The 26675-nt window shown below is 34.5% G+C and overlaps 1 protein-coding gene across 1 annotated transcript; it reads left to right on the top strand.

Moving 5' to 3' along the window:
• The first annotated feature begins 21 nt into the window (after nt 1-21).
• GCS1 (mannosyl-oligosaccharide glucosidase) lies at nt 22-26507 on the top strand. Its single transcript, XM_089713022.1, has 17 exons — nt 22-74; nt 648-1035; nt 1584-1735; nt 2352-2529; nt 3582-3738; nt 4598-4746; nt 5658-5845; nt 6774-6929; nt 7498-7646; nt 9080-9252; nt 15725-15855; nt 16573-16683; nt 17660-17748; nt 22679-22798; nt 23750-23867; nt 24508-24698; nt 25231-26507. The coding sequence occupies exons 2-17, from the start codon at nt 817-819 to the stop codon at nt 25365-25367; spliced, it is 2418 nt and encodes an 805-aa protein (XP_089569148.1). The 5' UTR covers nt 22-74; nt 648-816; the 3' UTR covers nt 25368-26507.
• The last annotated feature ends 168 nt before the right edge of the window (nt 26508-26675 follow it).

Consider the following 26675-nt stretch of genomic DNA (forward strand, 5'->3'; position numbering starts at 1 on the left):
CGTGTTATTGGTAGATTCCCTTGCAGCGCTTCCATCGCTTTTTTTAAATCGATTATTTAACTAAGAATCAATAAGTAAGACTGATTCTGTTTAACCTGTGTGTATTACGCAAATTATTTCCATCTACAAATATTTAATAAAAAAATTATTGATACGAGTAGCATTGGCTCGTCCAGAAATGATTTTGTATGAAGTGTTCCAAGTAGCTACCTACTTGCTACAAGACACTTGTATCTTCGATTTTTTCAAATTTTGTTCCATTATCGCCATCTCTTGTTTACTTTTGGTATTTTTTTGTAAACCTTTCCCAGCTCCACGTTCGGTAATCTGTTCTATATTATATAGGTAAACAGCTGAGTTGCAGTTTGCAAAGTTTAAAATAGTGAAGATGCTAATTAACATAATGTAAAATATACATGCTAACTCCGTAACGATATTATAATTTATACGATATCTAACAACTGGAACGTGTGAGAAGGTTGAAATGAAATTCATGATTTTAATAGGTATTTCATCTGCTGATTGAAATAAGTTCCATTTTTCTACTTATGTAAAAAGAAAATAAACATTGTTTGTGTAATAATAATTTAACTAATTCAGTGTTAATGTTATTTTATTTGTTAATAAATAAATTCATTAAATTTCAGAACGTTACACTAATGTCAGACTACGTGAAAGCTCCGGCCTGCATGTATTGACGTTTGTCCGATTTGGTCGGGCGAAAAAAATCATAAAATTGATAATCAAAACTGGCTTAAAATAAATTAAAACGATTAAATTTATTGTGAGAGTTGTAGAGTTTAATGCTTATTTAACATGGTAAAGCACAGAAAGTCGAATTTATCGAATAAACATGGAAATAATAACGAAACAAGTGGGTCGAGTAGCTCCGAAAATTCAGCACCTATACAATCGTACCAGTTTCAAACAGTATGGAAAACTGTAGTAGGAGTTACATGTTTGATTGTGGCTGTGTATATCGGTACTTTAGGGTACCTTGAAACGAGAGTCAACACACCTTTTGACGGTGAAAAGGTAACTCTAATATACTTACATAAAAATACCGGCACCCGTAGCGTATTGCTAATGTTTTCCTAAAAATACCATACATTCTGAATTTTATCGGTTTTATTTATTAACGTGTAAGTTCGTTGATATTATATGCATGTTCTATAACTATACAAGTAATCATATTATTTGGAAAAGGCTGTAATTTATTAAATTATTGTTCCTTTGATGAATGATTCTTTAACAGTTTTAATTGTTCTATGAAGTTTATATTTTCTAGGAATTTAGTCAACTTAAAAAGCAAATGAACATCATTTTACTTCAATACAAACCTTTAACATTCTGAAAGCCAATCCTGCCTGTTACATATCTTCAGTGATTTACACATACCTGCATTGCTCTGCTCCTATTTAAGCATGATGATATATAGCCTTCCTAGATAAATGGGCTACATAACACAAATAATTTTTCAATTAAATCAGAGTTCCAGATATAAACATGTTCAAACAAACAGTACACCTATAAGGTGTACTGTTTGTTAATATAATATATATATATTAAAATTTAATTTCCAGGCTGTACAAGACACAGGTCTCGATGTACCAGAGAGATACTGGGGTAGCTATAGACCCGGGGTGTACTTTGGACTGAAGAGTCGAGAGCCAAGGTCCCCAGTGTTTGGAATGATGTGGTACGAGCTAGTGGCTGCCGCTCATAAGGGTATCCGGTTGGTATTAAAATCTATACATATATTAAAATTGTAGGAAAGTAAAAACTGTTAATTAAATATTTTTTTACAGGATTACTTGGGATTAAAAAATCTTTCTATGTTTATCTCGCGATTTTACCCAGAGCTCTGCTTAGCATGACATTCTATAGCCTATAAGAATTCCTCGCTAATTGAACTAGCTAGCAATGAAATAATTTTTCAATTCAGTCTATATTGTTACTGAAATAAGCGATAATTGCCAAACAAACTCTTGAGCTGTATGATATTAGTATAGATTACTAGCTTCCGCCCGCGGCTTCGCCCGCGTGGTGTTTTCATAAAAGGTAGCCTATGTTCTTTCTCAGGGTCTAAAGATTGTCTGTGCCAAATTTCATCAAAATCGGTTGAGAGGTTTAAGCGGGTAAGCGTAATAGACAGACAGACAGAGTTTCTTTCGCATTTATAATATTATGAGTAGGGAAGTAGGGATATTAGTAGGGATTAATCTTGCCTTAATTTAATAGCACCATTCCAATTAAAGTCTTTGTGCATTACACTACTATATTTACACTGAAATTTCCCAGCAATATTATTAACTACCACCTGTACATGAAATATAAATCTCCAATTTCAGACACTGGTGCGAACAGAACGACAATCTACCGACGTACGGATGGATACGACACGACGGTTTCACATTCGGCGAACAGATAATATCAGATCCGCCGCACGATATCGTCACGTCGTATATTAAAACGGCCGGCGGGGAACACGGGGGGCAGTGGACTGCTAGGATTAATGTCACCTCTGTGGTGAGTGGTGTAGGGTGCAAATTTGATTGCACTTAGTTTGAAATTATTTTTTTATAGAAAACTAGCGGTCAGCCCCGGCTTCGCCCGTGGTACATATTTCGCAATAAAAGGTAGCCTATGTTCTTTCTGAGGGTCTAAAGATTATCTGTGGCAAATTTCATCAAAATCACCAGTAGTAGCCTATTCATTACAATAAAACAAACAAAGTTTTCCTCTTTATAATACATATTAGTGTAGATTTTTCAAAAAAATTTCTTAAAAAATTAAATCTTTAAAAAAAAAACTTCTCATTTATATTGAACTAGCTTTCCGCCCGCGGCTTGGCCCGCTTTGTGTAAAACATAATAATTTATATACTAAAACCATCCTCTTGAATCACTCTATCTATTAAAAAAAACCGCATCAAAATCCGTTGCGTAGTTTTAAAGATTTAAGCATACATAGGGACATAGGGACAGAGAAAGCGACATTGTTTTATACTATGTAGTGATGATGCATTTGAATGTTTTGTTTTGGCTTAGATATGGTTGACTTTAATAATAATTTAAAATATTTGGTAGTTTTATGTGATTTAAGTTTTATTGTAATCACATAAAAAGAGCAGATTTAATACATCTATGCTCTGCAATGAGATTCAAGTTTTTGTTGATGTTGAGATTTTATTATAAATGTATTTGATGACTATGAAAATGATTAATTTTGCTATTCGAATTCTATTATAAAAACTTCCATTGCAAATTTTCACTTATAAAAACTAAAAAATATAGTAGAAAATATAGCCATTTTTACGTTTACGTATTAGAAAATGATCATTATATAAAAACAAGACAAGCTATGAAATCTTAACTTTTTTTGGTCTTCAAGCCGGATTTTACATATAAACATTTATTAAAGTGAAACTTTTATTACATTGTCTCAAACTTTTTGGTCTGTGTAGCGCATGTCGCGTGACGGTCGAACCGTACGATAATTATCGTACAAATACGATAATTTTGTGCCTAAGTTTCACTTTTACCGTGGTTTCATAAAACCACACAACATTTTTTTTTCAGGACAAATCAAATTCCCCATTTATTCTCATCTGGTACGGAGCGCTAGACAAATCGATGGGCTCCAGTCCAAGTTCGAGAATTTGGGGTGAAAGAGGGGCAATAGTGGGGTATACACCCTCATTGGGTAATTTTAGAGTGCATTTGGTGCCGCATGAAGGTATATATAGTAATAATAATATAGTATAAGTAAATAAAGTAGGAAAATATATGATAAATATAGTAGATCTAAATAATTATTATAGTGCGACTTCGCACGCGTTCGAATCTAAACCATTCTTAAGTCCACCTAAAGACACAAAAAATTTCATTAAAACCAGTCAAGCCGTTTAGGAAGGAAGACGTTTAGCACAGATAAAATAAATTTATGTACTGATTTTGTTGTGATGAGAAGCAAAGATACACTTCTATATTATCTATACTAATATTATAAAGCTGAAGAGTTTGTTTGTTTGCTCATCTCAGGAACTACTGGTCCGATTTGAAAAATTGTTTCGGTGTTAGATAGCATATTTATCGAGGAAGGCGACAAGAGCGAAGCAACGTGGGTGAAACCGCATGGCGCAGCTAGTTATAAATATAAAAAAAAGAAAATCTTATTTTTTTTTGTAGTCGAAGCATTTATAGCTGAACTGGTTTTAAGTATTCTTTACTGCTTGTATTAAGATAATAGCTGTCAAAAATGTGAAAATATTACAAAAGATTTCCTGAACGGAGCTGGGTCAAGCAACTAGTGAAATAGTGCTATATGTAATATTTTCGTCACATCTATTTGTGATAAAATAATCTAGAGATCGCTTTCGAAGCCTAACAAACAAACAAACATAGAAACTTTGGCATTTATAATAAACTCAAACTCAAACATTTACTTATTCAATTAGACTTCTTCTAGAAGCACTTTCGAAACGTCATTACATATTTTTAACATTTACCACCGATTCGGAAAGCAGTATCTACGGAGAAGAACCGTATTTAATATAAGTAGCATAGCTAATTTAATAATTATCTATATATTTCAGGTAAACTACTTCACACGTCATATGCAGATGCCCATTCTCCAGGCTTACACTTGTTAAAGGAAAAATATTACTCGCTACTAAAGATAGAGAAGCACCCAGCGTTTGGAAGGCTTGCGGTAGTAGGGCAGGATGACGAGTTGAATGATAAGGTATTTCGTTTGTTTGTTTGTGGGGAAGGTGGGAAGGGTTGAGCTGGTTTTGATGTGGTTGTACAGTAGATAAGATACTTTGAATACTATGTTTTTGTGATTGCGCCTGGATGTATTTATATTACTACTAGCTTTCCGCCCGCAGTGTCGCCCGCCCTGTCAAAAACTTAATAAATTATATACAAAAACCTTCCTCTTGAATCAGACTATCTATTAAAAAAAACTGCATCAAAATCCATTGTGTAATTTTAAAGATTTCAGCATACAAAGGGATATAGGGACAGAGAAAGCGACTTTGTTTTATACTATGTAGTGACAGTATACAAATAGACAATAATAATAATTAATGATGACATCAATTATTTTTAAAATTTCAGTTTCTAATAAATACAGGTAGAAAAAAATCAATAAATTACGAATCAAGTTAATTGTTCTTACCATTCTCTGGTTACAAATAATTACGTACTTATGAAAAAAGTTGAATAAATATTTAACTTAAATTATTATTTGTCTAAGGGCCGATTTTTCAATGCTTGGTTAAAACTTATTCGTCGAATAACGTATTAAATTACCATTTCAAAAATGTATTTTACTTGCCCGTATTTGACAGTTAACAGGTGACATTTTAATATGTTCGTGTAATACTTTATTGGACGGATAAATTTTAACCAAGGATTGAAAAATCGGCCCTTAGACAAATAATAATTTAAGTTAAATATTGATTCAACTTTTTTCATAAGTACGAAATTATTTGTAACCTGAGAATGGTTAGGATAATTTACTTGATGCATAGGTTATCGTTTTTTTTTCTACCTGTATTTATTAGAAATTAAAATTGTGAATTTTTGACCTTTCCCAAACAGACAGACGCCTCAAAAGTTTATTTTCTAATATCGAATTATTTCTTACAGGAAAAGCAAGTGAACTTCGTGCCAATACAAATGCTAGTCGAAACACCATTCGTACTAGACATAGTGTACAGTACTGAAGATTTACCGACTGCGCCCTTAAAGGGGGTGGATTATACGAAGGCTCTGGAACAAAAAAGGGAGCAGTTTGATGAAAAATTCGAAGAGGAATTCAAGTTGAGGGATAAAGGGTGAGGGCTTTTAAAATGTATATTATTTTATTTATTTATTGAAGTGAAACTTCTTTATCGGGGTTGGAAAAAAATTTAGTGCAACATTTTTCCGTTACGCGCCATCTTGTTCCAAATCATCCCTACCACGCGTGATTTGACGTATTTCTGTCAAGTTGCATACTATAGTAAATTATTTTTTTTTAAATAAGGTTATAAAGAAGTTTCACTTCTTACGTATGTACACTAGCACATGCACATGCACACATTTTTTATTTCCATTTACATTTCACAAACAATTAACGTAACACAAATAGTTAATTACTATTGATTGAATTATAAACATTATTGCGCTATTTAATGAAGTAAAATAAAAATGGTAAACTTAAGTATACTGACTGACTGACTGACTGACTGTAAGGGTTCCTGTAAGGGTTCTGTTTTTTTCTTTAGAGGTTCGGAACCCTAAAAAAGAATAGGGATTAGGGTAGAAAAATTTGAGGTACTGCCAATATAAGTGAAAAGTTACAAGTAAGAATTTCAGTATGAAAATTAAAAAAAATTAAATTTGCTGTACTGCTTGGTGTTTCTGTATATGTTACTGACCACAGATTATTAAATAGCTACTATGTTACGTAATAAATGTACTTCTTTCTTTTGTGTCTTTAAGACGTGAGAAAATAAGTTCTTATAAATTTTATAAAGAATAGAAAAAATTCGATCACTCAGCGGGACTCGAACCCGCATCCTTTCGCGCCAAACCGGGGCGGATGCCTGACCAACTCAGCCACTCGTGACCCGCCAGAGCGATCGAATTTATTCTATTCTTTCAGTTTTATGTATCTAAGGGACAGACGGGACTGAAATAGTTACTATGTTACGTAATAAATGTATTTTTTTGAGTCTTTAAGATGTGAGAAGATACTTGTTTATTTTTTTTTAATTACAGGTATCCCTTATCAGATATAAATATAGCGAAAGCGGCATTATCAAACATGATTGGCGGTATAGGATACTTTTACGGGACGAGCCGGGTGAAATCATTGTATACGAGAGAACCGGTGCCGTATTGGAAAGCCCCGCTATATACTGGTGTTCCTAGCAGGTTTGTATTTTTTGACTAGAATGATCATACTATAATATTATAAAGCTGAAGAGTTGTTTGTTTGTTTGCACGCGCTAATCTCAGGAACTACTGGTCCGATTTGATAAATTCTTTCGGTGTTAGATAGCCCATTTATCGAGGAAGGCTATATGCTATATATCATCACGCTAAGACCAACAGGAGCGTAACCACGCGGCTGAAACCGCGGAGCGCAGCTAGTTATAAATAAAAAGAATTGTTGGAATTTTTTTTAAATAATAGTATGTATCTCTTTACTAAGTTTCATCTATGACGAAAAAAGGATTAAAAATATGTAATATTATAAACAAAACTTCCTTTTTTGTTAAAATATACAACCGATTAACCCATTGAGCCCCGAACAGCCCGATCGGTCCACAACACAATAGATTTTCTATTGTGTCTGTGATTCCGGGGCCTGAGTTATTAATAAAAATCTATTCTAATATTATAAAGCTGAAGAGTTTGTTCGTTTGTTTGAACGCTCTAATCTCAGGAAGTACTGTTCCGAGTTATTTTAACTACATTTCCTTTTAAACATAATTCACAGATCATTCTTCCCGCGCGGTTTCCTATGGGACGAGGGTTTCCACGGGCTGCTGGTTGGGAGATGGTCGGCGGACATACAGATGGATGTGGCCGCTCATTGGTTGGATCTGATCAACGTGGAGGGGTGGATACCGAGGGAGCAGATTTTGGGTAAATATGTGCTTTGTGTACAAGAAAGTTAAAAATATAAATTACTTAAAAAAATCGAATACAAGTTTTTTTAATTAACGTTATACCACAGAATACATAATAGTAGCTAAACGCTACAGAACGGACACTCTCCGCCTCCCGCCAAAATTAAACACTTACCTCACCCCGCACGATCGTGATTAAAATAGGCCATATTTTTCTGCAAGGACGATACGCAACGAAGATTGACAACATTAATCAAATTGACTTAAAGTAATTTTATTATGTTGGATTTGTGATTATCGTTTTTCGTAGAAAATGGTTAGATATTGTGCTGTTTACGGATGTATTTCATCAGAAAATACGCGAATTTCTTTACGCTAGTCACAAATGTGCCAACCATAAAGCGTTAACACACACATTTGCAGTCTCTACAGTGTGACTGTCAAAACGATAATTTTGTGTGGAGTGTCCGGGGTGTGGTTATACTTTGTAATAAAGATGAAAAAGATAAATGCAAGTTTGTTTCAATGCATAAATGTTGCTTCAATATAATAGTGAATTGTGTGTTTCTATTACTATAATATAATATTAATTTGATAGTAAGATAGAAATAAACAAATAAAATGTGTATGCAGCTCGGCAGCAGATGGCCATGTTTATTTAAAACTAGCTTCCGCCCGCGGCTTCGCCCGCGTGGTGTTTTGATTGTCTGTGCCAAATTTCATCAAAATCGGTTGAGAGGTTTAACCCGGCGTCATTGTGGTAGAAAACAGTTACGCGAACGTTGAGGTGGGTCAATATGACCCATATATTTTATAGTTTGTATTTTTAAACTTTTTAAGAAAATTAGTATTCTATCTTATTATTTAAGGATTAGGGTATTCTATTTTTGATAATAAAAAATAAAAATAATAATTAACCAACGTTTTATTGACTTTAATCAACGTTTACATAAACTCATAAAAACAGGAACAAAATATAGGCATCTTACGTTTTCATCACATTACTACGCTAATTACCAATAATTATGGTTACTCATGGCTCTATTATAAACTTAAGTCTAATATCTTAAGAAAAAACTTCAACAAAGCAAATTAGAATCTTCGTTGGAAATGAAATTACTACAGAAAAATATGATGTGTTCAGGACAAATAAATTAATCGCAAGTTATTGATATTATTTTGCCGTACTCACTTGATATCTTTTGCGGGTATTGCAGGTGGCTCCTCTGATGATCCACCGATAAATTTAAGCGGGAAAGCGTAACAGACAGACAGACAGACAGAGTTACTTTCGCATTTATAATATTAGTAGGGATTTGATTCGGATGTATCAAAATTATATATTTATGCATTGACGTAAAATACTGGAATATTCTTTAAAATTTTCAATTATTTACAATCATTTTAGTTGTACAAAATATATATTTAAATATTCTTTCGTTTTTCCAGGCACGGAAGCGTTAGCCCGCGTGCCAAAAGAGTTCGTTGTGCAAAGCAACGCGGCGGCCAACCCGCCAATGTTGTTGATACAAATCGCCAGCATGGTCAAACGTCGGCCAATGCTGTTCCAACACGACTCGAAGCATAGGAGAACATTGGATAGAATGTTCCCCAGGTTACAGGTATGTTGGGCCAGTGTGGGCCAATTTGTAGATCGCCAGCATGGTCAAACGTCGGCCAATGCTGTTCCAACACGACTCGAAGCATAGACGCACGTTGGATAGAATGTTCCCGAGGTTACAGGTATGTTGGGCCAGTATGGGCCAATGTGTAGATCGCCAGCATGGTCAAACGTCGGCCAATGCTGTTCCTACACGACTCGAAGCATAGGAGAACATTGGATAGAATGTTCCCGAGGTTGCAGGTATGTTGGGCCAGTGTGGGCCAATTTGTAGATCACCAACATGGTCAAACGAAAACCAATGCTTTTTTTTTCAAGTGGGGAAAAAAAATGGTCAATCTGCGGTGAATGCTGTTCCAACATGATTTGAAGCAGTAATTTTTTTATTAAAGTCAGTAAAATACTGTTAATTTCAAAATTAATTATGTACTTATTTACATTAATTTTAAAGCATTGAAAATCCTTTTATATTTTTAGTTTTATAGCATTCAAATGCTTTATAAATGAGTTGTTTTTAAAGAGATAACTTTCGATCACGAGCCGGGAAAAAAAAGTTGTAATTAAAAAACCACACAAAAATTTTAAAAAATTTCTACAAACTACTACTACTAAATTTACTATTTTTTCGAGGTTCGTGTGTCAAACGGGTTGCATACCTATCATAAGATTTTTAAATTAAAAATATAACTTACAGTTCTGCAATAGTGCATAGGTGTTGAAAACAGTTTTTAAACAGTAAACTCGCGTAAGAAGTGATATTCGCACTCAACAAGACATCCGTAAGTTAATTAAACATCATTTTACATTTACAATCGTGAGTGAAGAATTAAATCTACCCTATATCAGAATTTCTAACGGTAGTATTTAAGAAGGAGTATTGAAGAAACAATAAGAATTTATATTAATAAAAATACTTATATATATTTTGGCTATAAAAGAGCGACATATTTTTATTAAGAAACTTCATATTAAACCACATCAAATTTTATATAATTAGACTAGCGCCATCTAACGAAATCTCAAGGAACTACAAAGTCTAATCAATATCATGACAAAGTGTACTGCCTGCGGGAAATTTGCGTCGTCGGCAGATGGCGTAAAATGCAATGAGTGCGGTTGCTTCTACGATAAAGTTTGTGTCAAAATTCCCAAAAATGTTAAAAATTCAAATAACTGGTTGTGCCCAATATGCACAAGTAAAATGCCACGAAGAGATAATACGGAAACCCCGGTGAAAGGCTGTTCACCAGCGCTTTCTGAATCCGATAGTATGGGAAATGTAGTGGAAGAATTAAAGCTCTTTCGAACCGAGATGGTTAACGAAATGAGTGAGCTCAAAAAGGAAATACTAGGTTTAAGTAATAGAATGAATAAATTATTTGATACAGTAGAAGGATTGACATCGAGGCTGGATACCGTGGAGGAGAAAATTATAGCATTGGAGGAGCAACGTTCAATAAATACATGCAATCACGATGAGGATATCGTGAATACAGTCTCTCAATTAAAATCTGAATTAAATGATCGCGAACAGGAGTCCCTCCTGACCGATATCGAAATTTCTGGGTTGACAGAATGCGACAATGAGAATCTGGTGCATCTCGTAACCCTCGTCGCTTCAAAACTGAGTATTACAATCAACGAAAACGATATTGTCTATGTACAGCGAATGGGGCCTCCACGTTCCCATTCCTCCGAAAACCTAAAGCCCTCACCCCGTCCTGTGGCCGTACGTCTGGCGCGGCGCTCGCTCCGCGACGAGTTTATAAAAGGCGCTCGCGTACGTAGGGGCGCAGATACATCGGGATTCAACTTACCTGGTCCAATACGTAAATTATATGTTAATGAACGTCTAACCCGCACGAATAGACAGTTATTTCGCAAGGCACGGGATGAGGGAGCAAAGCGAAGTTGGCGGTTCGTGTGGACGCGTGACGGACGTATATACGCGCGGAAACAGTCTGGGTCTCCGGCAGTGCGAATCAAGATAGATTCAGATGTTGCATCGGTTTTTGGAATAGCCTAGGTTCGAGTATAATAATAAAATATGTTATAGAATTATGTATAGATATATTACTAAAAAACGAATTCACCAATAGTAAAAATGTGTTCATTTCGATGAGTTTAAAAATTAAGGAATGTATCTGCTTCTATTATATTCACATTGATTCTCAGTTTCTAAAATCGGCATTAATATTATGTTTATCTAATAAAAACCTTGTAATAAGTACAATGGGTGTTAATATGGCGAATTATTATGATGTAAATAACTCTATTATTCTTCCTTTATGTAGCTTGAACACTGTATCTTTTATATTAACCTCTAAATGGACCGGCTATGCTTACAATTATTATAATATTCTGTTTATAATTATTGATTATTATGAATGTACAGTAAACGCGCAAGCCTGGTTTTTAATTCCAAGACCAAAGAGGAGTATATTATCATTAGTTATGTTTTATGATATTATGTTTTTTATTTGTTTTTATAGAATTGTTAAATTGATACAAAAGGTACCTTTTAAAAACATTAAAAACAAATACCAAGTGTTTATAGCATCTAACTTAAATAAATTTTATTCCAATTACTACAATCATTTTATCTCATTTATTTTTGCAATATTTTTACTAAAGTTTATAATCGTGAATATTATTATAATCGTAAATTTATTATATTTAATAGAATTTTATTATTTTTTATATGGTGGAAAAAATCATTTTACAAGTCATCGAATCATAATATCAGACATTACAAAATATACTTCTGATTTATTTATCTACATTTTAGAAAAAAAATTTATACATATATATACGGTATTTGTGATTCAACATGTAAACAGGTGTCGTTCTTATACTGTTCACTATTATTTCGGTTGTTGTTTTATCCTTTTATTTATGATCTATTTTTATCATGAATAATAAACGGAACACCAATTTGATATTAGGATTATTAAATGTACAGTCTCTTTTTACCGGTTGTGAAGAATTACAAGTGATGCTCGAAACTCATGGTCTTGACATTTTAGCTTTGAATGAGACATGGACGAAGGAGGGAATGGAGAGGTTTGCTCCCATCATGCCTGGATACAAATTGTTAAACACGCCTCGTCCGCGCGGAGGCCGGGGGGGAGGGGTGGGCTTTTATGTACGCAAAGGCTTGAGAGTACGAACCCGAGCGCATCCTCCGTCTATATTGGAACAGATGTGGATCGAGCTGACAATAGCCGGTGTGGGGCGAGTAGCAATCGGTACTGCTTACAGACCCGAGAGCATTAGAGTTGCAGCCGCTATCGACGCTCTTAGCGAATCTGTGAGCTCATTCGGAAGCTGTACTCATTTATTTCTGCTGACAGACTTCAATATTGATTTAACGAGAACAGACAGGGGTCAAGCTACTGAGTTCCTCTCTTTTTTGACACAACAAAATTTACATCAACTTACTAAAGAGCCTACTCGGATCTCAAAAACTGCGCAAACTCTCTTAGATTTGATTATTACCGACAGCCCAGAAGTATGTGAAAGTATGAATATTATACACAATCGGGACCTCAGTGACCACGCTTTAGTTGTATTAAAATGTAAAATTAAAAAAATAAAACCTGTGCAAAAATTTAAACATACGAGATTGTTAAAAAGTATTAATCTGGAAGAATTTAATAAAGATTTAGTTTCTCTACCTTGGAACTCAGTACAATACGCCAAAGACATGAACGAAATGACAAACATTTTTAACCAACTTTTAAATAAATTGTTTGATAAACACGCTCCAATTAAGAAAATTAAGATTAATTCATCGCCGCGTCCTTGGGTCACGAGTACGGTAAGGACCATGATGTTACTGCGAGATAAAGCACTTATAAGAGCGCGAAAAACTAAGAACGATGCACACTTTCGCTTTTATCAAGACTTACGTAATTCAGTCATTAGTGCTTTGAGACGAGAAAAAACGGCATTCTTTACCGAGTATGTAAATAATAACAAATGCAACCCGAAAGCAATGTGGAATTTTCTACGTCAAATTTCGGTTACTGGCAAAAATAGGGATACAGATAGTTTACCGCACCATTTAAACGACGCTAATGCTATTAATAAATTCTTCCTCGATGTACCCGGGCAAACAATGATAGATAAAAACCTAATTAATTTTTATAACAATAATAATATCGGAATTAGTAATCAATTTAATATAGAGCCATGTACAATAGATCTAGTCAAAAAAATAATATCAGGTATACAAACGAACGCGGCTGGCCAAGATACAATTAATATTGATATGATAAGGATGACTTTATCTGTAACTCTACCAATTATAACGCGGATGGTTAACACATCTATATCTACCCGAACATTTCCGGATGCTTGGAAAACTGCTAAGATAAAGCCTTTGCCAAAAAAACCAATTGTGGAGGAACTGAATGATTTACGGGCCGTCAGCATACTACCTGTTTTATCAAAAATTATTGAGCGAGTAGTTTGTAATCAATTAGTAAAATTTTTAGACAGTGAAAAAATCCTACCAAATGTTCAATCTGGGTTTCGAGCGAAGCATGGCACAGCTACAGCTTTAGCACACGTAACTGATGATGTCATATCAGACAGTGATAATGGGATGGGTAGTATTATGATTTTATTGGACTTCACTCGTGCGTTTGATTCCATCGATAAGGAACTTTTGCTAGCCAAATTAAAGTACTACGGTGTTAATTCAAATGCTAGTGGCTGGTTCAGATCCTATCTATCCGATAGAAAACAGTTTGTTGTCACCGAAAATGAAGGAAGCTTAAATTATTCAAGAACTGAGCCAACTCCGCGTGGTTGTCCTCAGGGCTCAATACTCAGTCCGGTTTTATTCACTCTGTACACTACTGACCTAATAAAACACATAAAACACGGTAAAGTGCACTTGTATGCCGATGACACACAGATATATTATACTATAGATCCCAAACATTCAATAATCACAGAGCGTCAAATTAACGAAGATTTAGTACGGGTGTCATTATGGGCTAAACAGAATGCTTTGGTACTTAATGGATGCAAATCCAAATACATTGTATTAGGTACAAAAAATCAAATAAAAAAAATTAAAAATCTTAATTTGGAAATAAAGATCGATAATAAACAGTTAGTTGAAGTGGATAGGGCTAAGAATCTCGGCATAGTGTTGGATGGACAGCTTAAATATGACGATCATATAAATCTCACTATCAGAAATGCCTTTTACAGATTGAAAGTCTTGTATGGTCTCAGGCAAGATCTGTCAGAGCGGTCCAGAATAATGCTTGCAGAGTCATTGGTTCTGTCCCACTTTAACTACTGCGATACGGTATATGGTCCCCGCTTGTATGCTAAAACTGAGCGAGCAATTCAGCGTGTACAGAATGCGTGCGCTCGTTTCTGCTTCGGTATACCAAAGCGTGCACATATCACTCCTTACCTAAATAGCCGAAGGATCCTAAAGATGGCCGGTCGTAGACAGTTACATCTAGCAGGCCTGGTACATAGATTAGTACACACTGGAGTTCCTGTCTACCTCTATGAAAAATTGAAATGGACCCAGGAGTACCATGATAAGAATACACGAGGTAGAAGTAGTAATGCATTGGTAATACCGAAGCACCACACGTCGGGTTTTAAGGGTGGTTTCAAGTATTCTGCCTCGAAGATTTGGAATGACCTTCCTCCACCCTTGAAACTTAATATGTCATATATATCGTTCAAGCATAAATACAAAGTGATACTTTTGAACAAACAAATATCAAACTGGACACCCCAATAAAGCAAAATTGTGGATTGCAAATGTATCATATAATAATATATCCTTCTATATATTTATCTGTTTTCAGTTTTCAGTATATAAGTAACGAAGTATATACATATATAATATATATATATATCTGTTTATGTTATTAAATATAATCATAATTATGTACTTAATTATCTATAAATCTGTTTTAAATATATAATATATTATTCGTAAGTAATTATTAATAATAACAATGCAAAAAATTATTTTCAGAACTGTAAAGTATGTTTTTTGATTGGTATTTGTATTTTAATGTAGACTTAGGAGCCTCGGAAATAAAAACTTACGGGCAGACTGAAAATCAGCGCTGTTCAGGTGTTAAAGCCCGACAGCATGGCTGAGTCTGACCCGATTGCCATGTAAATTCTCTATTTTTTTTTTGTAATGTAAGTAGTTGTTAAGTGTGTGTAACTTGTGGCAATAAATATTTTTTTCTTTCTTTCTTTCTTTCAAATTAACTGTTATTTTCCTCTAATCTATAAAATAAAAATGAACCTCAAAATGTGTTGGTAAGCGCATAACTCGAGAAAGGCTGAGCCGATTTCGTTATTTATTTTCTTTATAATATTGTAGTACGAGGATGGTTCTTATAGAGAGAAAACGTAAACATGTACCACGGGCGAAGCCGGGGCGGATCACTAGTTCTCAATACAAATTATCTTTTCAGACATGGTACAACTGGTTCCTAAACAGTCAGAAAGGTGCGGAACCAACGTCGTATAGATGGCGCGGGAGGGATGATGACGGGTTGCAGTTGAACCCTAAAACATTGACTTCGGGGTTGGATGATTATCCTAGGTGAGTTTGTTTTATTCTTACTTATATGTATTTATTTATTTACTAGATTTCCGCCCGCGGCTTCGCCCGCTTTGTCTAAAACCTAATAAATTATATACTGAAACCTTCCTCTTGAATCACTCTATCTATTAAAAAAAAACGCATCAAATCCGTTGCGTAGTTTTAAAGATTTAAGCATACAAAGGGACATAGGGACAGAGAAAGCGACTTTGTTTTATACTATGTAGTGAAGAAATTTGTGAAAATTTGTGAATATTTTGAAGTGAAACTTCTTTAGGCGCGTTGAGAGTTAAATTTCAAGGTCGCGTCATGGCAATACCGTCACGTCATGGAGAATGGCGACGATTTTGTTATCTTTGAATCTTGACAAGGAAGTTTCACTTCTGACACGTGTGCTCGGCACACACGCTCTTTTTTGTATGAATTTCATATTTTTAATTTATAGCATGCACATGCTTTATAATTAAAAATATGGTTTTTGATGAATACAAAAATTTTTGTCACGAGGCGGGAATCTTTTTGCCAAGCCGGAAAAAGACGTAGGTTAGAATACCGCCTCGGATAGATGTTTTCTATACGAAAAAAATATATTTATAAAGCATTTGAATGCTATAAAACCAAAAATACGTAATGCTATTTATTATCTTTATTTTTTCCATCGTATCGATTTTTTCTATTCTAAAATAAAACACAATTATAAAGCATTTTAAATTACAGGGCGTCACATCCAACAGATGTTGAAAGGCATGTCGATCTAAGATGTTGGATGTTTGCTGCCGCTGATGCTATGGTCCATATAGCTAGAGTATTGGAGCGGGATACCGGCAAGTGAGTGGATTATATGTTTTACTAGCTGTGCCCCGCGGTTTTTAACCGACTTCAAAAAAAAGGAGGAGGTTATCAATTCGGCCGGTATGTTTTTTTTTTTTCTTTAATGTATGTACACCGATTACTCCGAGGTTTCTGAACCGATTTACGTGATTCTTTTTTTGTTCGATGCGGGATGGTGTCGAATTGGTCCAATAAAAATTTTATTCGGATAGGCCCAGTAGTTTTTATTTTATGAGCATTTTTGTCTGTAACATCTAACACTGAAACAATTTTTCAAATCTGGCCAGTAGTTCCTGAGATTAGCGCGTTCAAACAAACTCTTCAGCTGTATAATATTAGTATAGATTGTACGTCAATGCTCATTAAAAATATAGAATTTAACGCGAGTGTTATACATACAAGTGTGCGAAACGTCGAATATAATATTCTTAACGATTTTAAATTCAACCTAGAAAAGTTTTATTCTTTACAAAATGACTTTATATGTCTACCTTCAACAATAAAATAATAATCGACTCAAATTAATGATTAACACAACTAAACACAACCAATAGCGACCGTTACGTCCGAGAGCCCAACGCAAAGTGTGTCAAATCCGCTGTTCAGCTCATTTTTATAAACACCCACTCGGTTCGGGTTGCCAGTTGGGAATTAATTTATAACAATATAATGAATAAATCGCCTTTAAAATCCGTTTAAATATTTAATTTCTATATTTTATTGTTTCATTCACAAGTTTCCAACAAAAAAATATTCTAGTTAGGGCCGATTTTTCAATGCTTGGATAAAACTTATTCGTCGAATAATATATAAAACTACCATTGTAAAAACGTATTCTAATTGCCCGTATTTGACAATTTACGTGACATTTTAATATTATCGTATAATACTTTATTGGACGGATAAGTTTTATCCAAGCATTGAAAAATCGGCCCTAAATCGATATAATTGTAAATACTTAACTTATTTATAGATTCGAAGCGATCCGTGATCAGTTGGGCGACGAAGACATGTTGAATCAACTGCACTGGTCCTCTCACACTGAAACATATGCCGATTATGGTGAGATTTTCACATTTAAAAATTGATTTTTTAGTAATGCCACAGAATACATAATAGTAGCTAAACGCTACAGAACGGACACTCTCCGCCTCCCGCCAAAATTAAACACTTACCTCACCCCGCACGATCACGCTATAAATGGGCCACATTTTTCCGCAAGGACGATACGCAACGAACATTGACAACATCAATCAAATTGACAAAGTAATTTTATTATTTTGGATTTGTGATTATCGTTTTTCGTAGAAAATGGTTAGATATTGTGCTGTTTACGGATGTATTTCATCAGAAAAACGCGAATTTCTTTACGCTAGTCACAAATGTGCAAACCATAAAGCGTTAACACACACATTTGCAGACTCTACAGTGTGACTGTCAACACGATAATTTTGTATAGAGTGTCCGAGGTGTGGTAATGCTTAAAAAATATAGTGATTGTGTATTACTTTTCAACTATAGATTCTAGCATAGTAGGAGTTGCTTTTAAGAAACTATTTAGAACAACAATAATCATTTTTTGTATTTATGTAAACTGTTAAATGTGTTTAAGAGGAGGAAGTCCTTTTTTTGGTACCTTAGTATCTTGCCATAGAAGTTTCACTTCTGACACGTATGCTCGGAACATAGGCTCTTTCTTTAAATGGAGCTATGTTTAAAGATTAGTGAAGTAAAATATTATTATACAGGGTGTCCCAAAAAGTAGTGATGAACGGAAGCTGGGAGGTAGAGGACCTAGGGGGCTATCCGAATCACCCCCATGTATGTTATGCGATTTTTCGTATTTTCGGAGTTATGACGTTTTTCACCTATCGCCGAGTACGATGATATTTTCACTCATGGTGACGTCAATTGTTGCGCTAGATGCTTGATTTTTTTTTGTTTGCTAAGCTGAAAGATAGGCCAATTCAGTATGGTAACATTTACTATCGTGAGATCTTCGAATGGAATAAAAAAAGAATTAAATGCCAAGAAAGATAAAATTACCCAGTATGTTCACAACTTCAAGGGCCCGTAAAAAAATAAAATCACATAAAAAAACGTGCCCGGGTGACGTATCTATACTGAATGAATTCATATACCTACTTGAGTTTGGACATTATAAATAAGCATATAGTTTAGTAAAATATGACCATCACGTAATATAACTCTCTGCTACGCACAACTGTAAGCCAAATGTCACTTATTGAAAATCGCTCGCGACTGCGCTCGCGACAGGCACAGATTTTCACACAGAGATTTTCACAGAGATTTTCACACAGAGATTTTCACACAGAGATTTTCACACAGAGATTTTCACACAGAGATTTTCACACAGAGATTTTCACACAGATTTTCACACAGAGATTTTCACACAGAGATTTTCACACAGAGATTTTCACACAGATATTTTCACACAGAGATTTTCACACAGAGATTTTCACACAGAGATTTTCACACAGAGATTTTCACACAGAGATTTTCACACAGAGATTTTCACAGAGATTTTCACACAGAGATTTTCACACAGATTTTCACACAGACATTTTCACACAGAGATTTTCACACAGAGATTTTCACACCGAGATTTAAACAGAGATTTTCACAGAGATTTTCACACAGATTTTCACAGAGATATTTACACACAGAGATTTACAAACATACATTTTCACACAGAGATTTTCACACAGAGATTTTCACAGAGATATTTACACACAGAGATTTACAAACATAGATTTTCACACAGAGATTTTCACACAGAGATTTTCACACAGAGATTTTCACACGGAGATTTTCACACAGAGATTTTCATACGGAGATTGTCACACGGAGATTTTCACACGGAGATTTTCACACAGAGATTTTCACACAGATTTTCACACATAGATTTTCACACGGAGATTTCCACACAGATTTTCACACATATTTTCACATAGAGATTTTCACACAGAGATTTTCACAGAGATTTTCACAGAGATTTTCACACAGAAATTTTCACACAGAGATTTTCACACAGACATTTTCACACCGAGATTTAAACACAGATTTTCACAGAGATTTTCACACCGGGACTTAAACAGAGATTTTCACTAATAGATTTTCACACAGAGATTTTCACACGGAGATTTTCACACGGAGATTTTCACAAAGAGATTTTCAAACAGAGATTTTCACACAGAGATTTTCACACAGATTTTCACACAGATTTTCACACAGAGATTTTCACACCGAGATTTAATCAGAGATTTTCATACCGAGATTTGCACACAGAGATTTTCACACAGATTTTCACACCGAGATTTAAACACAGATTTTCACAGAGATTTTCACACCGAGATTTAAACAGAGATTTTCACACAGAGATTTTCACACCGAGACTTAAACACAGATTTTCACAGAGATTTTCACACCGAGATTTAAACAGAGATTTTCACTAATAGATTTTCACACAGAGATTTTCACACGGAGATTTTCACACGGAGATTTTCACAAAGAGATTTTCAAACAGAGATTTTCACACAGAGATTTTCACACAGAGATTTACACACAGATTTTCACACCGAGATTTTCACACCGAGATTTAAACACAGATTTTCACAGAGATTTTCACACCGAGATTTAAACAGAGATTTTCACTAATAGATTTTCACACAGAGATTTTCACACGGAGATTTTCACACGGAGATTTTCACAAAGAGATTTTCAAACAGAGATTTTCACACAGAGATTTTCACACAGAGATTTACACACAGATTTTCACACCGAGATTTAATCAGAGATTTTCACTTATAGATTTTCACACCGAGATTTGCACACAGAGATTTTCACACAGATTTTCACACCGAGATTTAAACACAGATTTTCACAGAGATTTTCACACCGAGATTTAAACAGAGATTTTTCACTAATAGATTTTCACACAGAGATTTTCACACAGAGATTTTCACACAGAGATTTAAACTCAAACTCAAACATTTATTTATTCAATTAGACTTCTTCCAGAAGCACTTTTGAATCGTCATTACATTCTTTAAATTTACCACCGATTCGGAAAGCAGTATCTATGGAGAAGAACCGGCAAGAAACTCCATAGTTGCTCTTTTAAAGTCATGTCCATATACAATATAATTTTACATTACATGTTACTTACATCTAACTACATAATATTATATATTATCATAATATGCCAAAGAACTGTTCTGTTATTCTTACGCGACAACCCTCCATGGATTTTCATCTTCCATATATTCCTTAATGCTGTAGTAGGCTCTTTGAACTAATACATTTTTTAAATAAGTTTTAAATTTAACACTACTAAACTCTTTAATACTATGAGGAATTCTATTGTAAAAACGTATACCTTGGCCCATAAATGAATTTTTAACTTTAGCTAACCTATAAAATGGCATTTCAATTTTATTTCTATTCCTTGTGCCATAACAGTGTCTATCTCCTACTTTTGTGTGTAAGTCCGCGTTTTTGTGTACATGTAAAATATTATTAAATATATACTGTGATGGTACAGTGAGGATACCAATATTCTTAAAGAGATCTCTTAGTGAGTCCCGAGCACGTAAATTATATATAGAGCGTATGGCTCTTTTCTGTAATATAAATATAGTTTCTATATCTGCAGCCCTGCCCCATAGTAGAATTCCATAGGACATAATGCTATGAAAGTAACTAAAATAAACCAATCTAGCCGTATCTTCATCGGTGAGATGCCTTATTCTTCGAACTGCATATGCAGCTGAGCTGAGCTTAGCAGCGGTGGTGGCAACATGGGTCCCCCATTGTAGCTTCTCATCTAGTGTCAAACCAAGAAAAACAGTAGACTCGACAGGGTATAAATACCTCCCCGTTTAATAAGATATTTACACACAGATTTTCACACAGAGATTTTCACACGGAGATTTTCACACAGAGATTTTCACACGGAGATTGTCACACGGAGATTTTCACACGGAGATTTTCACACAGAGATTTTCACACAGATTTTCACACAGAGATTTTCACACAGAGATTTTCACACAGAGATTTTCACACAGAGATTTTCACACAGAGATTTTCACACAGAGATTTTCACACAGAGATTTTCACACAGAGATTTTCACACAGAGATTTTCACACCGAGATTTAAACAGAGATTTACACTAATGGATTTTCACACCGAGATTTGCACACACACACAAAAAAATCAAGCATCTAGTGCAATAATTGACGTCACCATGAGTGAAAATATCATCGTACTCGGCGATAGGTGAAAAATTGAAAAAAAGGTCATAACTCCGAAAATACGAAAAATCGCATAACCATACATGGGGGTGATTCGGATAGCCCTCTAGGTCCTCTACTTCCCAGCTTCCGTTCATCACTACTTTTTGGGACACCCTGTATACTAGCGGTCCGCCCCGGCTTCGCCCGTGGTATATATTTACGTTTTCTCTCCATAAGAACCATCCTTGTACTTCAAGGAATATAATAAAAAAATAATTGTCGAAATCGGTCCACCCGTTCACGCGTGATGCCGTGACCAAGGAAAACGGGTTTCATTATTATAATATATAATATAGTATTAGAAATTACACGCGAGGCCGGGTTAAATATTAGTTTGAATGTAATAAGAATGTACTGTGATTCTACAAAGCTACCTAATTGATGTAGGTAGTTGATAACAAATCGCAGCTAGTCAACGACTATTAGCAAAGTGAGGGTAGTTGGGTCGAACGTCGTATATTTGACAGCTAAGCATGTTCTGACAAGAAATAGTGATAACTATTCATCCACAAGACATTTGCACACCCAATCAATGGGTAGAATGTATTAGCCACATAATATTGTAATTAAAACATCTATAATTTGTAACTACATTCTTGCAAATAAATATAATTTGAATTTGAACAAAAATATTTAATCAAAAGTTACGTCTAACAATAGATTATTTTTTCCACAGGTCTACATACAGATGGAGTGAAGTTAGTTCGTCAAGTTGCAAAAACGCCGAATGAAGTGACGAAAGTAGTCCGTTCTGTGACCAGCCCGCCACAAGAGAGATTGGTTACGTCCGCTTTTGGTATGGAAATAACTATTTTTACACGCTTTTTATTAGCTTCACCTGTATGTTTGTATGTTTGTTTGTAACCGACTTCTTTGGGCGCGATTTTGACCCACTTTAAACGGCCAGATTTCGTTCAAACTTTGTAGATTTATTGAGGACCGATGACAATACACTAATTTGATAAAGCGTGTTTTTTAGTTATTTTTAAACTATTATTTATTTTAGTTTGATTTTAATCCTACTAATATTATAAATGCGAAAGTATGTGAGGATGTGTGTGTGTGTTTGTTACTCTTTCACGCAAATTCTACTGAACCATTTACAATGAAATTTAGCACACGTATAGAGGGTAACTTGGATTAGCACACACACAGGATAGGTTTTCGTGCCGTGTGTGAAAATTGTCCTGAAATATTTATTTATTTATCATTTAACTTCTTTAGGCGCGTTGAGTAAAATTTCAAGGTCGCGTCATGGCAATACCGTCACGTCATGGAGTAATGCTGGGGCCACACTAACGGGAAATGCCATTAATTAACGCGATAATGGACGTTAACTTTAGGTGTAGCCAGTATTATTTAACAACGGCATTAACATTGCCGTTTGGCGAGGCGATAGCTTTATCGCGAGAATTAACGCAATGAAGCGGTCACACTACGTCCATCTTGCTAGAATTTTAGTAAAATTAACGCCGTTTTTATCGCCAACAATCGGCATTCACGTTGACCGTTCAAGTGTAGCCACCCGCTTAACGCCTTAAAAATTATCGGAATAATTATCGCGATAAAGGGCATTAGACGTTAGACGTTAGTGTGGCCCCAGCATAAGGCGACGAGTTTGGTATCTTTCAATCTTGCCAAAGTTTCACTTCTGACACGTGCCCAGCACACACGCTTATTAATTTCAAAACAGTCATTCTTATATAATAATCTTTAAATGTCACGCCATCATATATCTCTTTCGCAGGCTACATCTCTCTCTTTCCAATGTTACTCAAAGTGCTGAGTCCGAAAAGTGTGAAATTGGGCAAAATTCTTGATATGTTGGACAAACCGGACTTATTGTGGTCTCCTTATGGTTTAAGGTAAGTTAATTATATTTTTTATAAAGTATATTGTGAAAATTATAGTTAAGAGGGCATGCCTGTCCCTAATTAATAATCTTCTTACTCACAAAGTAAATTATAAAATATACAAATATTTTTCTGGTCGCTACAAAATTATTAATAATACTTACACTATAATTTCAAATTGGATCGGATTTGAAAAATATTTCATTTTACAAATCCGATATTTGATATAAACTATACATAATTTTGTCTTCCAAGTCCCATTAAAATCGGTTGAACCTATTTTTTATACAACAAATAATAATATCAATTCGTTCTTTTATATAATAATTAATAGTGCTCAAGGAAAAACCATTAAATAATGTATATACATATGTTACTACTTTCCAGGTCTCATTATATTATTGTACTAGCTGTGCTCTGCGGTTTTACCCGCAGTGCTCCGCTCCTTTTGGTCTTAGCGAGATGATATATAGCCTTCCTCGATAAATGGGCTATCTAAAACCGAAAGAATTTTTCAAAACGGACCAATAGTTCCTGAGATTAGCGCGTTCAAATAAACAAACTCTTCAGCTTTATAATATTAGAATAGATTAAAACACGTTAATTACAAACTTAAAACATTTTTTTTAAATCATAAAATTATAATCTTCAGGTCACTATCAAAATCAGCGCCTCTATATATGAAAAGGAACACAGAGCACGATCCTCCATACTGGCGCGGCCAAGTGTGGATAAACATTAATTATCTAGCTGTATCGGCCCTTAAACACTACGCTAGTGTGGAAGGGCCTTATGCGGGTAAAGCTGACGATCTGCATAGGAGGCTGAAGAAAAATGTTGTGGGTGAGTGTGGACATGGCCTTTATATTATAGTGAAAAGACCCTGTGTAAAAGCCCTTAAGTTTGTAACCATCTACATGTATGTATCGGCCCTAAAACACAGAAGACTGAAGCAAAATATAATGGGTGAGTGTGGACAGGCCCTTATTTTTCTATGATAATAACTTGTTCCTAATTCAGAAAGTTATACAGTGTTTTTGATAAAAAAATTCGATTAATTTTTGATTGCTCATGAAATCCTCCTTTTCGGCTGTATGTACAATTTTTTTTTGGCCTTGAATATTATACGGGTTCGATTCCCACATCATTAACAAAAATTAAATACATGTTTCTTTTTCCATTCTATTTATTTTACCTATTTAAAAGAAATATCCACATCTCTTTACTCTTTTAAGGCTTTTGACCGAGTGACTCAGTGTCTCATATTAATTAATAATCTTTATTCATCAAAGTTTCCTTCCCATTCTAATAATTTATTCAAAATACCAACAATTACAACCAATTCACGTAAACATTACCCTCTTTTTCGTAATAGGTAACATAATAAACCAATACAAAAGGACGGGGTACCTCTGGGAGCAGTATTCGGACCAAGATGGCAAAGGGTCCGGTTGTAAACCATTTACTGGATGGACTGCATTATTTGTTTTAATTATGGCTGATGAATATTAAATAAAAAATATTATAGTTAAAAAAAAGAGCACACGTGTCAGAAGTGAAACTTCTTTGGCAAGATACCAAAATCGTCTAACTCCATGAATTGACGGTATTGCCATGACGCGACCTTGAAATTTTACTCTCAACGCGCCTATAGAAGTTTTACTTCAAAACTTATTTTTTTGTATAATATCGGATGTTCATTTAGTTTACCTCTGGCAATAATTTCTTGGCATATTTATTTTTATAAATTTTGATTTATAAATAATAGAAAAAATTCGATCACTCAGCGGGACTCGAACCCGCATCCTTTCGCCATTCCGGGGCGGATGCCTGACCAACTCAGCCACTCGTGACCCGCCAGAGCGATCGAATTTATTCTATTCTTTCAGTTTTATGTGTCTAAGGAATGTATTTATTTTTATTTATATGTCGTTATTTATTGTATTATGTATATCATATTACGTAGAAAATATTAAAATTTCAGTTTAAATGAATTCTTCAGAATTACAATTATATATTATATATTGTCATAATACATATACAATAGAATAACAGAAAAAATATTAATTAGTAGGTACTTTTTAAAATTATATAAGGTTTAAAATTAAATATGTTGATGATGAAAGATCATTAATTGTAAATAGATATTAATATCACCGAATTTTGAAATTTAATTATTGCAGCGTAATAAGTAATAGTATAATTTAGATGCTTGTAGCATAAAAAGCAAGAAACGAAATTTTTTGGTGACATGAATATGAAATATCTTTATTTACTTGAAGAATTTTTAGGTAGAAAGATTATGCATATGAACCTTCTAGAAAAAATATAAAATGAAGTTGGTTTCAAAATCGGTTGACTGGTTTAGTGTAAACCGGTCATTATGAAATCAAAACTACTACCTACATAAGTTTTACATTGACTTGGCACCGACATCAAACCTTTTTAGTAAATAGAACAACTAAATAATATTTAGTAATAAACTAGCGGTCCGCCCCGGCTTCGCCCGTGGTACATGTTTACGTTTTCTCTACATAAGAACCATCCTCGTACTTCAAGGAATATAATAAAAAAAGAATTATCGAAATCGGTCCACCCGTTCTCGAGTTATGCGCTTACCAACACATTTTGCGATTCATTTTTATATATAAGAAAGATTAGCAAACCGGGCGAACTCCGTTTCGCCACCAGAGACACTTTTTCTTTGCTATAAACCTCACGGAGCCCGAGACCTTTCCAACGAATGCGAAACCGTGGAAATCGGTTCGTGCATTCTGGAGTTATAGCGTCAGGAAGGAAAACCCGACTTATTTTTATATA

Source organism: Colias philodice, chromosome 29 (genome assembly GCF_061535455.1).
Source record: "Colias philodice isolate Cphi_HAF_F1 chromosome 29, ilColPhil1 Martin Lab GWU primary, whole genome shotgun sequence".
NCBI classification, from domain to species: Eukaryota; Metazoa; Arthropoda; class Insecta; order Lepidoptera; family Pieridae; genus Colias; species Colias philodice.

Coding starts and splice junctions, on each gene's coding strand:
- GCS1 (XM_089713022.1), top strand. CDS start 817: ATGGTAAAGCACAGAAAGTCGAATTTATCGAATAAACATGGAAATAAT. Junction 3,739..4,597: donor GCATTTGGTGCCGCATGAAG/GTATATATAGTA, acceptor TATATATTTCAG/GTAAACTACTTCACACGTCA. Junction 23,868..24,507: donor TGGTCTCCTTATGGTTTAAG/GTAAGTTAATTA, acceptor TATAATCTTCAG/GTCACTATCAAAATCAGCGC.